The sequence below is a fragment of the Malurus melanocephalus genome, unplaced genomic scaffold, assembly GCF_030028575.1.
Source record: "Malurus melanocephalus ecotype Western Australia unplaced genomic scaffold, MMel_1.1 scaffold_136, whole genome shotgun sequence".
NCBI classification, from domain to species: Eukaryota; Metazoa; Chordata; class Aves; order Passeriformes; family Maluridae; genus Malurus; species Malurus melanocephalus.
Genome location: NW_026623368.1, coordinates 1,321,045 through 1,336,047, shown reverse-complemented (window position 1 = coordinate 1,336,047; position 15,003 = coordinate 1,321,045). Strand labels below are relative to the sequence as shown.

General features: G+C 43.0%; 1 protein-coding gene across 7 annotated transcripts in view; it reads right to left on the bottom strand.

The window, feature by feature from the left end:
- Nucleotides 1–15,003, bottom strand: part of NHSL1 (NHS like 1) — a 177,944-nt gene that overhangs the window by 4,022 nt on the left and 158,919 nt on the right. For 5 of the 7 annotated variants that reach the window (XM_057370909.1, XM_057370911.1, XM_057370913.1 and 2 more), the window contains 2 exons: nt 3,731–7,144; nt 3,062–3,191 (listed from right to left, as the gene is read on the bottom strand). In XM_057370909.1, the coding sequence (XP_057226892.1) occupies nt 3,062–3,191; nt 3,731–7,144 (3,544 nt within the window). The remainder of the gene's footprint in view (nt 1–3,061; nt 3,192–3,730; nt 7,145–15,003) is intronic. The other 2 variants (XM_057370910.1, XM_057370912.1) reach the window with 1 other exon arrangement.

The following is a 15,003-nucleotide window of genomic DNA, read 5'->3' as shown; positions in this document are numbered from 1 at the left end:
TGTTCCATTTTACTATTTAATTTGACACTCTCTGGAGAATTAGAAATGTAGTTTAGTGCACTTTCCTTTAGAAAAAAGGACACAGTGATGCACTGCTGCTGACAGAGGAGAAAAGGGAGCCACAGGTAACAATTTAGGATTAAATGATTAAAAAGAAAAACCCTCCCCTCATCCAAAAAATAGTGAAAATACTTTTCCAGCTCCTCTCAAGATACACTGATAAAATTCACAGTTATGTTGGTGCTCTGTCATTGCAACTTTTGACTAAATGAAGGAGAGACCAACTTCCTGACAAGAAAGTTATCTTTCCAAATGAAAGAGTGAAGTGTTTTTCTATTTAAATGTAAAGTGCAGGGATAACAAAAAAATATTAAGAAACAACTATGGAACTGGGAGTAAGTGGAAACTGGACTTTTATTGCCCCATTTTCACATTACTAGAAATCTTAAAGAAATGTACATGCCTGGTGTCTGTAGCACAGCAGCTATGTTTCTTTGCTGAYTCAACAAAAATTAATTAAAAAAGGTTGTATAAAGCCTAATTTTAAATATGGCATTTTGGCAGAAGTTCAAACCAAGTCAGCAGACTTCTTAGAAATAAAATATTATCATGCTATAAAATTCCGTATTAATTTTTATCAAACATATGTTCAATCCAGACCATTCCCCTTGTAAAACAGATTTCTACTTAATGTGATCTTTAGCTTTACTTTCTTAAAAGCCTTGAGATCTTGCCAAGGCAAGCTCAAATGTTTTCATGCATCACAGCCTATTAATAATTWAAAAAAACCCTGAAAACAAAGTAGCAGGATCCATCATCTGAGTAGGTGGCAGCAACAGACATTGCCAGAGGCTGTGCCACGACTTTGGAGTGATCCTGTCTCTCCCAAGTGGTGAAGCTCGTGCAGAACTCACTTGTGACACCCCCRCAAGCAGCTGTACCAGCTGTTATTTTCAGCAGCTGCTACTGCCTCCACCTGTCTTTTTGGAGTAAGAATATAATACCAATGTCCATTCAGCCTGAGGATGAACGGACACCAGAAGACAGCAAAGGGATAAAATGATGACCTCAGGAGTGGCCAATGTATGAACCTTGTCTAGATTTAACTGTGCATTAGTGCTGTAGACAGCAGGTGATTTTGGCACTTGGATGCTCTKCGAGTCTGAATGTGAACATGCATGTGCATTTGTTACAGAGGAAATATTTTCCTTCATTGGGTTTTGGCTGCCTGTGGGTATCTTCAAACACTGCAGTACTGGGGTTGTACTGCTACCAAATACCAAACTACACTGAAAACAAAAAATCARCTGCAAAGATCTGCAGGGAAAGACTTTGTTATCCTAGCTTGCAGTGATCCAATAAGACTGTGAATGCAGTGCAGAGCAGTCAGTTTGCTGTCAGCACYTAGCCAGCTTTTCTCAGTATGTATGAATTATGAAAGAAATTTTAAGAACCAAATTTTTGTTTGATTTTGGTGGCTTTTCAGACACAGACATGGTATATGTTTAAACAAAACTGTGACTTAAAACTTTGGACTGTTCTTCCTACCCTTAATGCACATACCACTAAATTTCTTGTCTCACTCCAAAGCACACATTCAAGAGTGCCAATTACTGAAACAATACCTCTTAGAAACAGTGAAAACCCTTTTCATTAATTAACAGCCAAGGAAGATATTGGTTGAARTCCAAAGCCAGAAAAAGCCAAGGTCTTAATAAAAAATGTGTCAAGCTARTATGTCACATTGAGTTCCATTTTCCATTTCCCCACAAACTCATGAATTACAGGTATGTGCATATACACGGGGATCCACTCTCTATCTGCATACATAATAGAGAAAGTCTACTGGCCAGAATATTTCATTCTAAAACCAGATTTGCCACAAGTTCCAGTGAACACCATGCAACATGAATGCTACAGACTATTTTCAGAATGGGTCCKACAGGCCAAGTCCTAAGGGATAACAGTAAATTATAAAAGTCAGTAGCATATACATATATGTCATTTTTGTAATGTCTGGAATGGAATTGTATCAAAAATTAAAAAAAGTAACATCATTTGCATTCGAAGTGCTGCAGCCTCCCATATCCCAGACACTCTCTTCCTTCCCGTGCCTCATTCCCGATGCAGACCTCAGGCACARATGTGCAAAATGTCTGAACACCTGCATAATCCCCCATTCCCTGGCAGGGAGGGGGCCCCTCTGCGCTTTGCAGTGCAGGGCGCAGCCACGCGATGTCACTGGCGCCACGCGCAGAGCAGCCCAGGGCGGCTCCGGCCACCATCTGGGAGCGCCACTCCAAGGGGACACGCGTTCCCTGCTCTACCTCTGGCCATTTCTGGCCTTGGGGCTTTCCTGGCCCTTTTTTTTTTTTTTTGAGCACCTAACGTGAACAGCACAAAAATTTAGCTGCCATTGGGATGGTTTTGTCTTCAAGGGAAATGAATAATGTCATTAATAATAGAGCCAGTATTGCACATTTCACTTATGAACCAGTTTGACAMCAAACACCCGACCCTCAGGCTGGATTATGGCAAACTATAATCCAGCGTTTGCCATATGTTTTTCCATATGACTGACATGTTGTGTTACTTGCCAGTTTCAGCCACGCTTGCCATGAAGCATTAGCGTTGAGCCTCTGTCCCAAACTGCACCATATAAGCAGCGAAGAGAGTAAAAAGAGATGGAGAAGAACGAGAATGAAAACAAAAAGATACACAGAAAAAGCAACAGTAGAGTTAATATGGCAGATTGAGAACAGTACAATAAATACTAGACGTAACTCAATATTTTAAAGGACAAGGTATTTATAATACAATCTACATCCATTTAATCTGGGTGGTTTTAGCTCAGAATGGATTAAATATATTTGTAAAACAATAAAACTCAAGTTCTTTTCCTCATCTTTTTCACATATAGCCCTAGTAGAAAGTCGATAAATATGTGCTTTCTGTTAAAGCAATGATTGCTGTAATTGGGTGCTTAAGTAAAACAATGTTCAATTTATTTTTGAGAGACCTACCAGACCTGACAGCACAGGAAGGGCAGTTTCTGCAGTACCTGTGAATGGCTGCAAAAAGATCCTCAGTAGTCCTTGGTCTCGCTGGTGTTGCCAATCCGTCCGTCTCTTCCCCATAACTGCTGCTCGGCAGGAATGAACTATTGGCTGCGTCTGACTCAAACACCTCCACTGTGCGAAGAGAGCGAACACAACTGTCAGTCTGTCGTGTGAATCCCACGGGACATAATCCTGAAACCAGCCCTTGCTGCCTCTAAGCAGCATCTGACGGACTCAGCGCTGTCATTACTGTGATTTCAGATCAACGCTTGCTTAGGGAACTGCAGCGCGTGAAATGCCTGTGCTTGCTCACACACAACAGGCRGAGAACAGTAACAAAAGAAAATGTGTATGGTTTCCATAAAAATGCAAAAACAAAATTAACAAGTTAACCATGTTTTCATGGCATGCCTTAATGCTAGCACAGTTAAATTAAGCAACATTTTCTTTCCTTGTCTGCAACAATGAGAAGTCAGAAAGGAATCGTAAGAATTCTCATAAAGTATTAATCAGATCCCTGAAACTTTTTTTTGTTTTAGTTGCAACAGCCATCAGAGGTTCTGCCCTCTACAGAATCCCACCTCAATGCTAGAATGGCTATTCTCATGCCCCGGCTTCTTTAGAATACCTACTGCTGCATCTGAATTAAGAGTCAGAGAAAAGAGACTCACCACTTTCGTTCTCTTGAGAGAGGTGGCCGTCAGTGTTACTGCCACTGTCTTGGCTGCTGCCTGAACTGCTTCCTTCATCAAAAGCAGACTGCTCCTCCTGCCTGGGCTCTTCTTGAACTGGTGATGCAGCAGGCTGTACCACAAAGGCATTCGYTCCCACTGTCTCGGAGAAGGTGAATCCAGCAGCTCCTCCCTCAGGAACCAGGCTGCCAGAGTCCATCTCGCTAGAACCGAGTCCATCTGTAAGACAATTTCTCGCCTCCTCACAATGTGCAAGCACAGCGTCTCTCTTAGTTGGGCTTCTAGCAGTATCACTCACTTCAGCTGCTTTCTCCACTGTAAGGTCTAACTGTGGAGGTGGTACAAGAAGGAACAGTTTGGGTTTCTTTGAAATAGGAGGTGGTTTCTTGCTTGGCAATACAACCTGAGTCTTGTCAGGAGATGTTGGTGATCCCTGAAGGGACATGCCAGAAGGGAGGTCTTCACTCTGCACTGAGGAGTCSGGTGTGTCATCAGTGGCTGACCCCAGAGCATCAGCTTCAGAAGACTTTTTTAGACCCACTGCACTCACAGGCTTTTGATCACCATCAAGTACAGCTGTGTTATCAGAGGGAATGAAAGGAGAACCCCGAGACAGTGTCTGAATTGCATTTTTAAATGAAGTGCCTTGAGTTTTCATTTCCTCATCGCCTAAGCTGCTACTGAGTTTTAGTGAGAGGGATGGCTTTAGCGAAGATTGTGACAAYGAATGTGCAGTACCCTTTTCCTGAGAGGTGGTTTCAGAAGCAGATTCAGCTGATGGTTCCCCCTCTGTCGATTTTTTCACAGACCTCAACTGCACCATTTGCAGTGCTTTGGTGGTTACTAATGGCATCACAGGTCTCGATGCATCTTGCTTGTTGAGCGGCTGTTTCACTGGACTGTAGCAAGAATCCTCCTGGCTGCGTTTCTTAAAAGAATATTGCGGGTATATTGTTGCACTTTTCATTAGTTTGGGATCAAGTGGTGGTGCTGGTGGTGGGATAGTTAAGGGGCAAGAAGGAGGAGGAGGAACAGGGGAAGAGAATGAACTGATGGAGGCTTCTTGCTGAAACCATGGGACAGTCTGAGCAAAGGAAGAATTTACACCAGCTTCTGGTGGAGGAGGGGGGAACGTGGGAGAGGCCGACAATGGTGACAGATCCATGASTTCTGCTGGAGGAGGAGGAGGGGGAGGAGAAAGTTCAGGGCAATGTGGAAGTGTTGGAAGAGGAGGTGGTGCAGGAGGTGTATCAGAATCCGGAGGAGGGCTCAGGGCAGGGTCCAGTTTCTTCACACTCACACTCCCTTCAGTAGATGTATTTGAAGAAAGAGAAGTGGATGATGAAGACATGGAGACTGAAGACAGAAGAGAGGACTTCCTTTCAGGCACTTTAGGCTTCAACTTGGATTTCCCGTTTCCTGACGATGCAGATTTTACAAGAACAGGCACTGGAGTAAGTGCAGTGGGTGTGTTGGACTGGCTGGAGTACCCACTCGATGGCGATGTGACACGGTGGGATTTCTCCGGGGAAGCGCTCTTTGGTTTGGTCAGTCCACTGGGCACTTGYGGCACAGAAGCCCTTGAGCCATCGSWGAATTGGCTGATGCTGTAATCGCTGAGAGCAGATGATGTACTGGCAGAATGGGYCACTGGAGACTTCAGCTGGTCGTCTGCCACTGCAGCATAGTCGCTGTAGTAACCCCACTGGTCAGCGTACTCTGACTTTATGCTACTTGTTTCGCTCTGGGAGGGAGTGACTGTGCAGATGGAGTACAGGTTTGGAGCAGTGGTGGACATCATGCTGCTGCTCGCACTGACCGAGCTTTGGCTGCGGGAGCGCAACACCCAGGGATCCTCATAATCGCTGCAGGGGCTCTGAGAAGGGGAACTGCCATTTTTGCACTTGAGATTCAGCTGCAGAGAATGCTGGAGGGTGGCAATAAGAGTTTCATCAAGTACCTGTCCATTGGATTGGGCTTTTTTCTTAGGCATCCTTCTGAGTGAGTCTGTTCTGGATGGTGGCAAAGGTGGCTTCTTTGCCTTTTTCAGTGAGATGTTTCTTCCAAGGGATTTGTCACCTTGGCTTGACTGGTCATCCTGATGTTTTTTCTCTTTTCCTTCAAAGACATTTACCACGCTGTCTCTGGGGTTCTCAAAACCATTAGCACTGCTGCATGGCATGTCCGACTTTAGCGCTGAGTCCATATGCATGGAGCCGTAGTAGCCGTCATGCTCCACAGAATACAGGGAAGTGGAATCGTCCCTGATCGATGTCCTCTCCAGGCTGCTGCTGCTGACGTTGCTACCAGGCGAGGCACAGCCTGGTGTGGTACAAACCAGCTTGCGTGAAGGGGTCTCGCTGCTTTCTGAAGATTTGTACAACCAGTGCTCCGTGCTGGTCATTGCCGCCTGCGCTTGCTCCCCAGAATAGCCGGATTCACTCCGACCATCGCTGTCCTGGGAAGGGTTTGCTAAAGCAGCAGTGTTCCTACAGCTGTAGCCCATGCTCTGGGACCCAGCCTCTGCATTCCCAGGAGTGCTAAGAGAGACAGCAGAGTCACCGAGGGAAAGCATCATGACAGTGCTAGATGGGATGGTATCTGAAGTCTGTGAGTGACGTGTAGAGCTACTCTCACTCCAGTTACCGCTTGAAGAATGGTGATCTTCTTTCCCACTTATGGCACTGCTGGCAGCAGGATTGTCTCTTGGATTTGGGTAAGCAGTGGAGCTGGTAATTTTACTGTCCAGTGATCCAACACTCTGGGCAGCATGAATAAGGATAACTTCTGAGGAGGATGACAATGTTGCATTGGGTATGATGCTCGTTGAGTAAGTGGCATGAGGAGAKACCACACATGCTGGGCTTGAGGACTTCTCGCTATCACAGCTTCTCACCTCTTGGGACTTTGGCCTCGACAGGGTCCCCATCGTGGGGTTATTCCTCAGATGCACAACACTATCATCCACTTGCAGTTTACTTATCTGGTGGGGTAAAGTGCCAGCAATGTCTTCTGTCTGYCTAGACATCATGCTCTGTGTCTGATCTAGGGACTGCAGAGACACTCTCGCACCAACCCGAGGCAAGCTGTGAAAACCTATGTCGTTATTTTGGCGAGAAGGAAATATAACTGCAGCAGAATCACTCATCACTGACATGTTTCCAGATGAGCTGGAGAACTGAGACATCTGGGCTGCAATGCCTTGTCCTTTCTGCGCTCGTATTCTTCTCATTGAAGGGGGCACAACTTTAACTTCCTCCGTCTGGCAGCTGGTGTCCTTGGTTTCAGAGCGCTGCATAGCAGAGCGATAGCTGTCTAGTCTCCCTAGCGTGGAACAGTGATCTGGGACATACATCGAATGCCCTCGGAAATCACTCTGGCCAGTACCAACTGCTGGAGTCAAAATAAAAGAATTATTTCTTGAAGCGCCAATTCATAYATATCTTCTCACTCATTTAAAAAAAAACAAAAACACCTAGCTGCTCGATCTCCATGCTCCTGCAGGTTATGCCTTCTGAAGCAGAATCTGCAACAATGGAATTTGCAGAGGCATCGTCTGTTTTCTGCATTTCTCTTCCCTTTTTCCTTATTACCAGGAATGTTCTGCTTACAGAATCGTCTGCGTTCCTGCTGCACATTCGACACATGAAATCCTCTGTTTATGACATGGTAATAATTTCCATAGTAATCAGTTGTGTCAGAAACCAAGTAGTACTGTTTGACTTCCAGTAGGCAACGCAGCAGGAACAGACAAAAGCCTGAGAAACGTGGAGTGTGTTCCCATGCTAATGCCTCGTGCAATAAAGAAAAGGGGAAGGAAATCTGAAGGCTAATATGAATAAGAAGATCTGATTTTTACAAGCATTACACTTCAGAAAAAAAGAATTTCAGGAGACACACACAGCTCTCAGTTCCTGCAGTTTGTCTGGAAGAATGCTAATACATGGAAATATACATTGTTTTACCACAAATAATACATATGCTGTAACAGCATTTATATAAACATTATCCAACACTGCAAAGAAAACCATTAGATAATATTTCTCCATACAACTACTTTCTATTGAACATAAAGGAAAAACTCTAACAACTGGGGAAAAAAAACCAGCAGGTATTGATGGTTGTCTTATCCTCAGTGCCATCAGGAAATAAAAAAATAAGCACTTTTTCTAAAAGAAGGAATAATCATATATTGATTATGATTACTGGGTAATCATACCACCCCCAACTTTGAAKGCAAAGGAAGATCAGTTTTAGCTTAACATATAGTTATCACTGGGTCAGTAGATATTCTACAGTTCTTTGAAATTTACAAGCTGCCTTTTAAAATCACAAACTGGAGGACTGCTTTAAAATTAAGTCTGTGYAAGGCTGTTGCTTTTGAATTCAGTTACACTGCTGTATAAATAGCAAGAGAGAGGCAGGCGTGCTGCTGGAGATGCTGGTAAGGATGCTACACATATGYCACTGTGGGGGAAAACTGGTTATTTCAAGTCTCCACCTTAGCGAGTCTCAGGAGCCATGAAGCAGCACGCCTGAAAGGAATGTTCTCCTTTCATATTTACTACACGAAACTGCATTGGGAGAAGAGGTATTCTGATCAGGCAGCTTTAAACACCACTTAAAGGACATTTAATCATCCTGATTCTTGGCAGGCAAGAGAGGCATTTAGGGTAAGGAAAAAAGGCCTCTGAAAAGGCTACAGTTAAAGCAACACACACAAAAAAGATTGTTTGCTTCTTTTCCTCAGGCATGTAAGTAGTCTTTTAGCAGCTTGAAGCCTAGGCAGTTTGCTTTGTGTGGATTCTCTTGCTCTCATAAAAATGCAGCCTCTTTCTGCTTCTGGTAGAGGTTTGCTGCAAAGCTAGATACTCAGATGCTGGCAAACATCTTGGATAATCTAATATGAGATACTGTCAGAACAGATGGACTATTGCAGCCAACCAAGAGAGGGATTTGCATATTCAGTATACAGTTATTAAGAACTGTACAGTAAGAAAAATAATCTTCCTTTCCAGGTGTATTTTTTCTGTGGAATCAGTGTAGCCCTTTGGTTAAGAGAGAAAAACATCAAAGTAGACATTACGAATGTTTCTGGAACCACAACATTGCTGATGTTAAGTGTCAGCCAATTAAAAATATCCAGCAATAAAAAACTGCATGCTAAGATATATAAACCTAAGAGATGGGCTATTTTTCTTCTTCTGCCACTGTGAAATACACACTTACACACAAATACACACACACAAATGAGATAAAAGGATGGTGCTTGTGGAGAATGAAGCAGTGTGCACGATAGTAAGAATCTAATGCTGTCACATACTGACCTGTGGCTGAGAGTGCTTCATTTCAGTATGGGCTATGTCTGCTTTGTATTCAGAGAAAGCTAAATGCTCTTTCACAAGTAGCACAACACAGTGAGTATTTTATGTCTGTTCCAAATGTTACTACTGCTAGAGAAGGCAAATGGCAAAGTAGAACAATGGTGGCCTTGCTAACCTCACCTCCTTCCAAAACAAGGGGTGTTGGAATGCATTTTTTGGAATATACTGTTCATGGTATATGCACAGTGATGTCTGAAACAGAAAATTAATGGTGCTATATCTACACCACTGAACAAAAKAGGCCAGTGATGGCTTCACCAAAACACCTGGCACAGCAGCTCCCGCCCAATCCCTTGGCACACACGCCCCAGCCAAGCCTGGCACTGCTAACTGCCCCAGCCAGGGCAGTGCCACAGGAGCACACTAACAGGAGGGCAGCGTCAACAAACAGCCACAGGTGCTGCTGAGAAGCAGGGCTTACCCTGGTTTTGTTACCAAAATAGGGTCAATTTAAGGTCCAGTCTAACATGTTCTGCATAAATTGGCTCAACAGCAGTAAATGTTTATAACCTGGACACTGCAGGGAAGCCMATCAGGGCAAGTCTTTGCACTGGTGCAAGGCCTCTCCTGGTTAGAATGATTCAGAGCCCAAATAAACAAAGGATTATGGAGGGCAAGGCAGCCCAGCTTCAGAAATATAAACTACAGGGCTACATCCTTTAATCATTCTTTGGGATATGGTCAGGGAAGGGATTTTTCATGGGTACTGCCATTACAGGAACATAACTCTGAGGTTTTTAAATACTTTTTTTTTTAGAAATTCAGCATATTCTGAAATTGTTTCAGCTTTGGTTTTGGCTTAACATGTATGCACAGACTCATGCAAAGCTGTGAGGATTTACTCTTTTTATAGCTCTGTTTTCTGAAGAGGGACAACAGAAATCTGCAGGGAAAATGGTTCAAAAAACCAACCAGAGGAAYGTTTAAGACTCTGGTATACTGGTAAAATGCTGAGAAGTTCATGATTTTGGTGGAATTTAGAGGAGGGTAGAGAGGAGTATTGTATTTCCAATTTACAAATGCACTGTAAAACCCTCACTCACTTCCAGAGTAATACTGAAAAGCAAGATTTTTCAAAACCCCTTAAAATCTTTGTTAATACTGCAGCTGGAAGACAATCTCATTCTAAGAAACTGCTCAAACCTTTGACTATTACACTGATAATTGCTAGGTTTCTCTGAAAACATCTATTTAAATAAACAGCAGTCAGAAGATAGAAGATATCTGCAACACCAAAGTTCTWAAACTGAATCAGATATTTTAAAGAATAACATCCACAAGTCCATGCAATTGCAGGGACAATGTGTAAGCAGACAGCAGCGAAAAATGTTGCGGAACCAGACATCAGGTTACAGATGCTGAACATCACAAAGTTCAAAGTAGCTGCAAACTGGGTGCATGATAAATGTAGCTGAAAGTAATTACTGTCCTGTCTGCCTTTTATATTATCCCGTGTCCACCAMAGGACACCTGTATCTGTGCTCCTTTCTTCTTTATTACCCTACTGTGCTGAAAATCTCTCTTAGGGCAAATGCTCTTCCCTCATGCACATGTTTAGTGCAGGCACCATCAGCAAGTGAAGAACACCCACTCCTGTGGACTCTGGTAGTTACTGGCGTTGCTCATTAAAGAGTACAGGGATTGAGAATGACCAATTTGGSAAATTTGACTTGATTTGATCACCCCAGTGACTCTAGCTGATGTGGTGGCACCAGCAGCTCGCTGCAGAGAGTCAGCCCAAAGGTCCTCTGCTTTGAAATGAGCATGGAAAACGAAGGGTTTGAAAAGATAAATAGTGTGTGTGTTGGTATCACAAAGTACACACTTGTTTCAACCAGAACAAAGAAGTAGTCTCTCTTACCTTCTGACTAACCCTTTCTAATACAAGCACTTGTCTCTTATGCCACAGGCAAATTCCTAAGGTGTGTTGTTCTCATTGCCTCCKCACGCCCCACCTAGCAATCCTCCAGCAAACCTGGTAAACTGGCTTAGTCACTGTGCAGGCATCACAACTTAGTGTGACAAAAACCCCCCAGAGATTCCTAATCTGTTTTACCCTAGCACTTACATACTGAGTGATTTTTAATGGACACTTAACAAGAAACAGACAACTACATCAGGCTTATGATAATTTTAAGGAATTTTCACTGTGCTCCATGAAGCATCTGTAATCTCTCTTGAGGGAAAGAAAAAAACTGCAGAAAATCCTGTGAAACTTTTCAGTACTGCCAGCTAAAAAATATCATGAATGCTTGCATATATCACTGCCAACCTGAGGAGAATTTTGATGTAAATACTGGGAACTGAAATTTTCTTGATTCTTTTCATTGCACTAACCAAAAGCCTCTGGTGAAGTTTATATTCCTGACATCTGTGTCTTTCATCCTCCCAGTATCAAAAAGCAGATTATACTCACTTCCTAACACCTGATCTATAGATGGATAGTGCTGGAAACACAATGCTGARAAACTGCAGCTATAAATCCAGTATTAGTCAAAAGGCACAGTAACACTGAAACAGARATATTCTCTCCAAAGAGTGCTAAATCTGCAAACTGAAGCAGGTGCAGAATTACTTGGCTGGAACAGCTGGGTATGTGTGTGGTATTTCTGCAGGACCAATGCATATCTGCGACTCTTCTTACCCATGGGACCTGTAATTTGAGTGACTGCTAGCCCTGGAGGGACTAACTGGAGAAGAGTATCAATTAAGAGAGTCTTTAACAGAACAGCTGAGTTTCCAGAGATCAGAAGGAGTCATCTGCCCCCTATTGCTGAGATGGAATTGTTTCCTGCCAGGCATGTCAAAAAAGAGCTTTAACAGTCCTAAATGATACCTGAGACACCAACTGGTACCACCAGGGGTCTGAGCTGAACAGTAAAAAAGCAAAAGGAAGACTGGCAGCTCAGGTGTCAATCATACTCATCCTAACCACTGACATGAGATCCTACAGATGACAACTCCTTGTGAGCTACTGAAAAAGTGATGTAGGGAAATAAGCTGAAAAAAAACTGTATGAGGTCATTCTGACCCTGGAACCCTTAGCTGAAGAAGGGAAAAAAAACCAAAACTACACAGCGCAAAAAAGTCACAAAGCCAAAAAGACTCTGAATTCCATCTGTAAGGTGAGAAAAAAGTATTTAAATAATCCAAAGTAAGTGCACACAAAGCATAAAATTAGAAGACATTTTTGAAAACCAAGAGGACAAATTTTCTGTTTGAATAAAAAAAAACCCAATAAAACAACAAAATGCCAGAAGAAGAAGGAATCAAAATGTGGAAAAGTTGATCTCCTCTCCCCTGTTTTGGTCTATTTATTAGGAAGAGGAACTGTGGTGGAACTGATACTCAGGTCTGGGACCTTCTCCTCCTGCAAGACAGGGAGGGAGACTGGGACACCAGAAGCTGCCCACTGGTGTCTGGGACAGCACTGGTGCTGAGCTCTGCAGAAACACTCGCAACAAGGTAACTTAGAACCTCCACAAAAAGCAAGTTGGTCTGAGTCAGACCCTAGAGCACTGACACAAAGAAGGGACCTGGAAAGGTGAAAGCATTTTGCTGCCTTTATTTCATMTGGAGAGTAGGAACATGAGATGGGAGCTGATGATAACCAAGAGCCAAGAAATGAGCAAGGCCAGTGACAGATTCTACCAGAGARGTGCTCATCTCTATCAAGCTTCTGTTTGGGAATCACCTTCTTGTCTGAGGAGGGAATACAGGTTTGTATATAAGGTACCATCTGAAGAAGACATGTAGAGACAATGGATAATGGCAACACAGAGCAGAGGAACTGAGAGCACTCAAAGTAAACCATCTCAAAGCTTCTCGCTCTTTCTGCAGTTTTGATCCAACATTGACTCCTGTTAAATACGTATGTAATATCTATGTCCTGTAAGACAAGGAAGGTACTTCAGAAGTATGCAGGACTAATTTCTTTCATTGCTGTGTTTAGCAGAGAGAAGAATGCTTTGCCTTCTCCTGTTACTTTGGTGTCACTCTGCTAAATAGTACTKAGAGGGTCCTGCTGTTAAAAAACAACTTCAAAAAGTAACTGYCATCTCTAAACTGGAAGACACCTCACATTCTTACTCTGTCTCAGAGCCCCATCTCTCATGTTGCACTTTATTTATGCAGAATTTTTTATGCAGAAGTTTCCYGTCTACACAGAGAGACTGGTTCATCGCTGGAAGACACCTGTGAAAACACAACAGCATTTCAATGCTAAAAAGCAGGAATGCTTAAAGATACTTGGAGCACATGGGTGCAGTTAATGTTTCCTTTAGCAGGTCTGGCTAAATTCTTATGAGGGTACCATGTCTGCTGAGCTCAGGCCAGCAGCCAGGGCAGGCTTTCTCTTCTGCTTGGTCTCCTCTGTTTCGAAGGACCCAAAGCAGCCAGGGGAGAACCCCAGCAGCTTGGCCTGGCCRAAGTTCTTCCAGGCTCTCTCAAAAGAAATGAAAATACTCCAAGCCTAGTAGAAGCTTTGAGGTTCTCTCAAGTTTCTGCTTCCTTCTGAAGGATAAACAAGAGATTACAAGAATCTGCTGTATATGTTGGTTATTTAGCCTGCACACAGCAACTCGGGTGTACCAAGGGATTTGAATCTTTGTGTAAATATTATAGCCATTCACAGCAATGCTTTAGGGGAGAAACAAAGAGATTTATTCAGCTGAAACCACAGGGAGAATGTCAATAGGCATAATGCAATTGCTTGATTTGGAGTTTAGTCCGGATACTTGTTCCGATCAAATGAACTGTGGAATGTTTTAAAACAACTTGCTGTTTGTTTTGGGACAGTGTAAGAGAAATAGGGAATGAACTGCTACAGAAATATTTGGGGAGTGACASGGGAGAAAAGGGCACTGAACAGGGATGGGGGAGACTTGCAGATATTCCCAACCATGCCAGTGGCCTGGTGGATGATTCTGGCTAAGTCACTTCACTGCAGCAGGTCTGGTTTCCCCAGGTACAAGACGAAGTCACTTTTTTGAAGTGCACTTTGTATCTTGTGATGGAAACCAATATGCTAACAGGATGGACACTGCCATCAGAGTTCTCCTGGCACACAATTTACTCTCTGGAAGACTCAAATCCACCATGGAAGCAACACAGAGCTCCTCAGACAACTCCTGCCATAGGGCAGATGGCTGAAGCCCCATGTACCTGCAGGCTGTGGGCCAGGGAACCATCCTGAGAGAGCTCCTACGGTGGGATATTGCCAGTCCACAGCTTTAAACAGAAGCCAAGAAAAACCTCCAAGCAGTGCAATATGAAACAAGCTCAGCACAGAGATGAAAGATGAAAATCAAGGTATAAAGCTWGTCATCCTTAGTGAACAGACTGGTGAAAGTCACAAACTTCTTTTAAGGTATTAACTGAAGAATTTTTTTTAGGACAAAYGCCAACTACATTCTCAGTTTACTCCACCAAATAAAACTACAGTTTATGTTTTCAAGCATTAAATATCTTTTTGAAGTGGTCACAAATGTAACCTCTACATTTTGCAAATGCTTTCTTAAGGCAGAGGATTCCTATGGCAGGGCACTGTTTCATTACAGATGCTGAAGGAGCACAGTTTCACTCACAAACTTCTTTTCATGTAATTGTTTGTTTCTTGGCTTTCTCTATGCCTGACTCTCTAGCTCATTTCGACCCCATCCAGATAAGCTACAGATTTTTGCTTCTGTTTCYGAAAAATACAGAACCAAGAACCGAAAACATAATTAAAAAATAAAGAGATGCACAATGCAAGGTAGTAAAAGGTATTGAAATAATCAATATATGAGATGATTTCACATGTACAGTACCGAAATGATGTTCTGCCAGACTATTTTAAAAGATATTCTTCCTCTACTGAGAAAAAAAGTG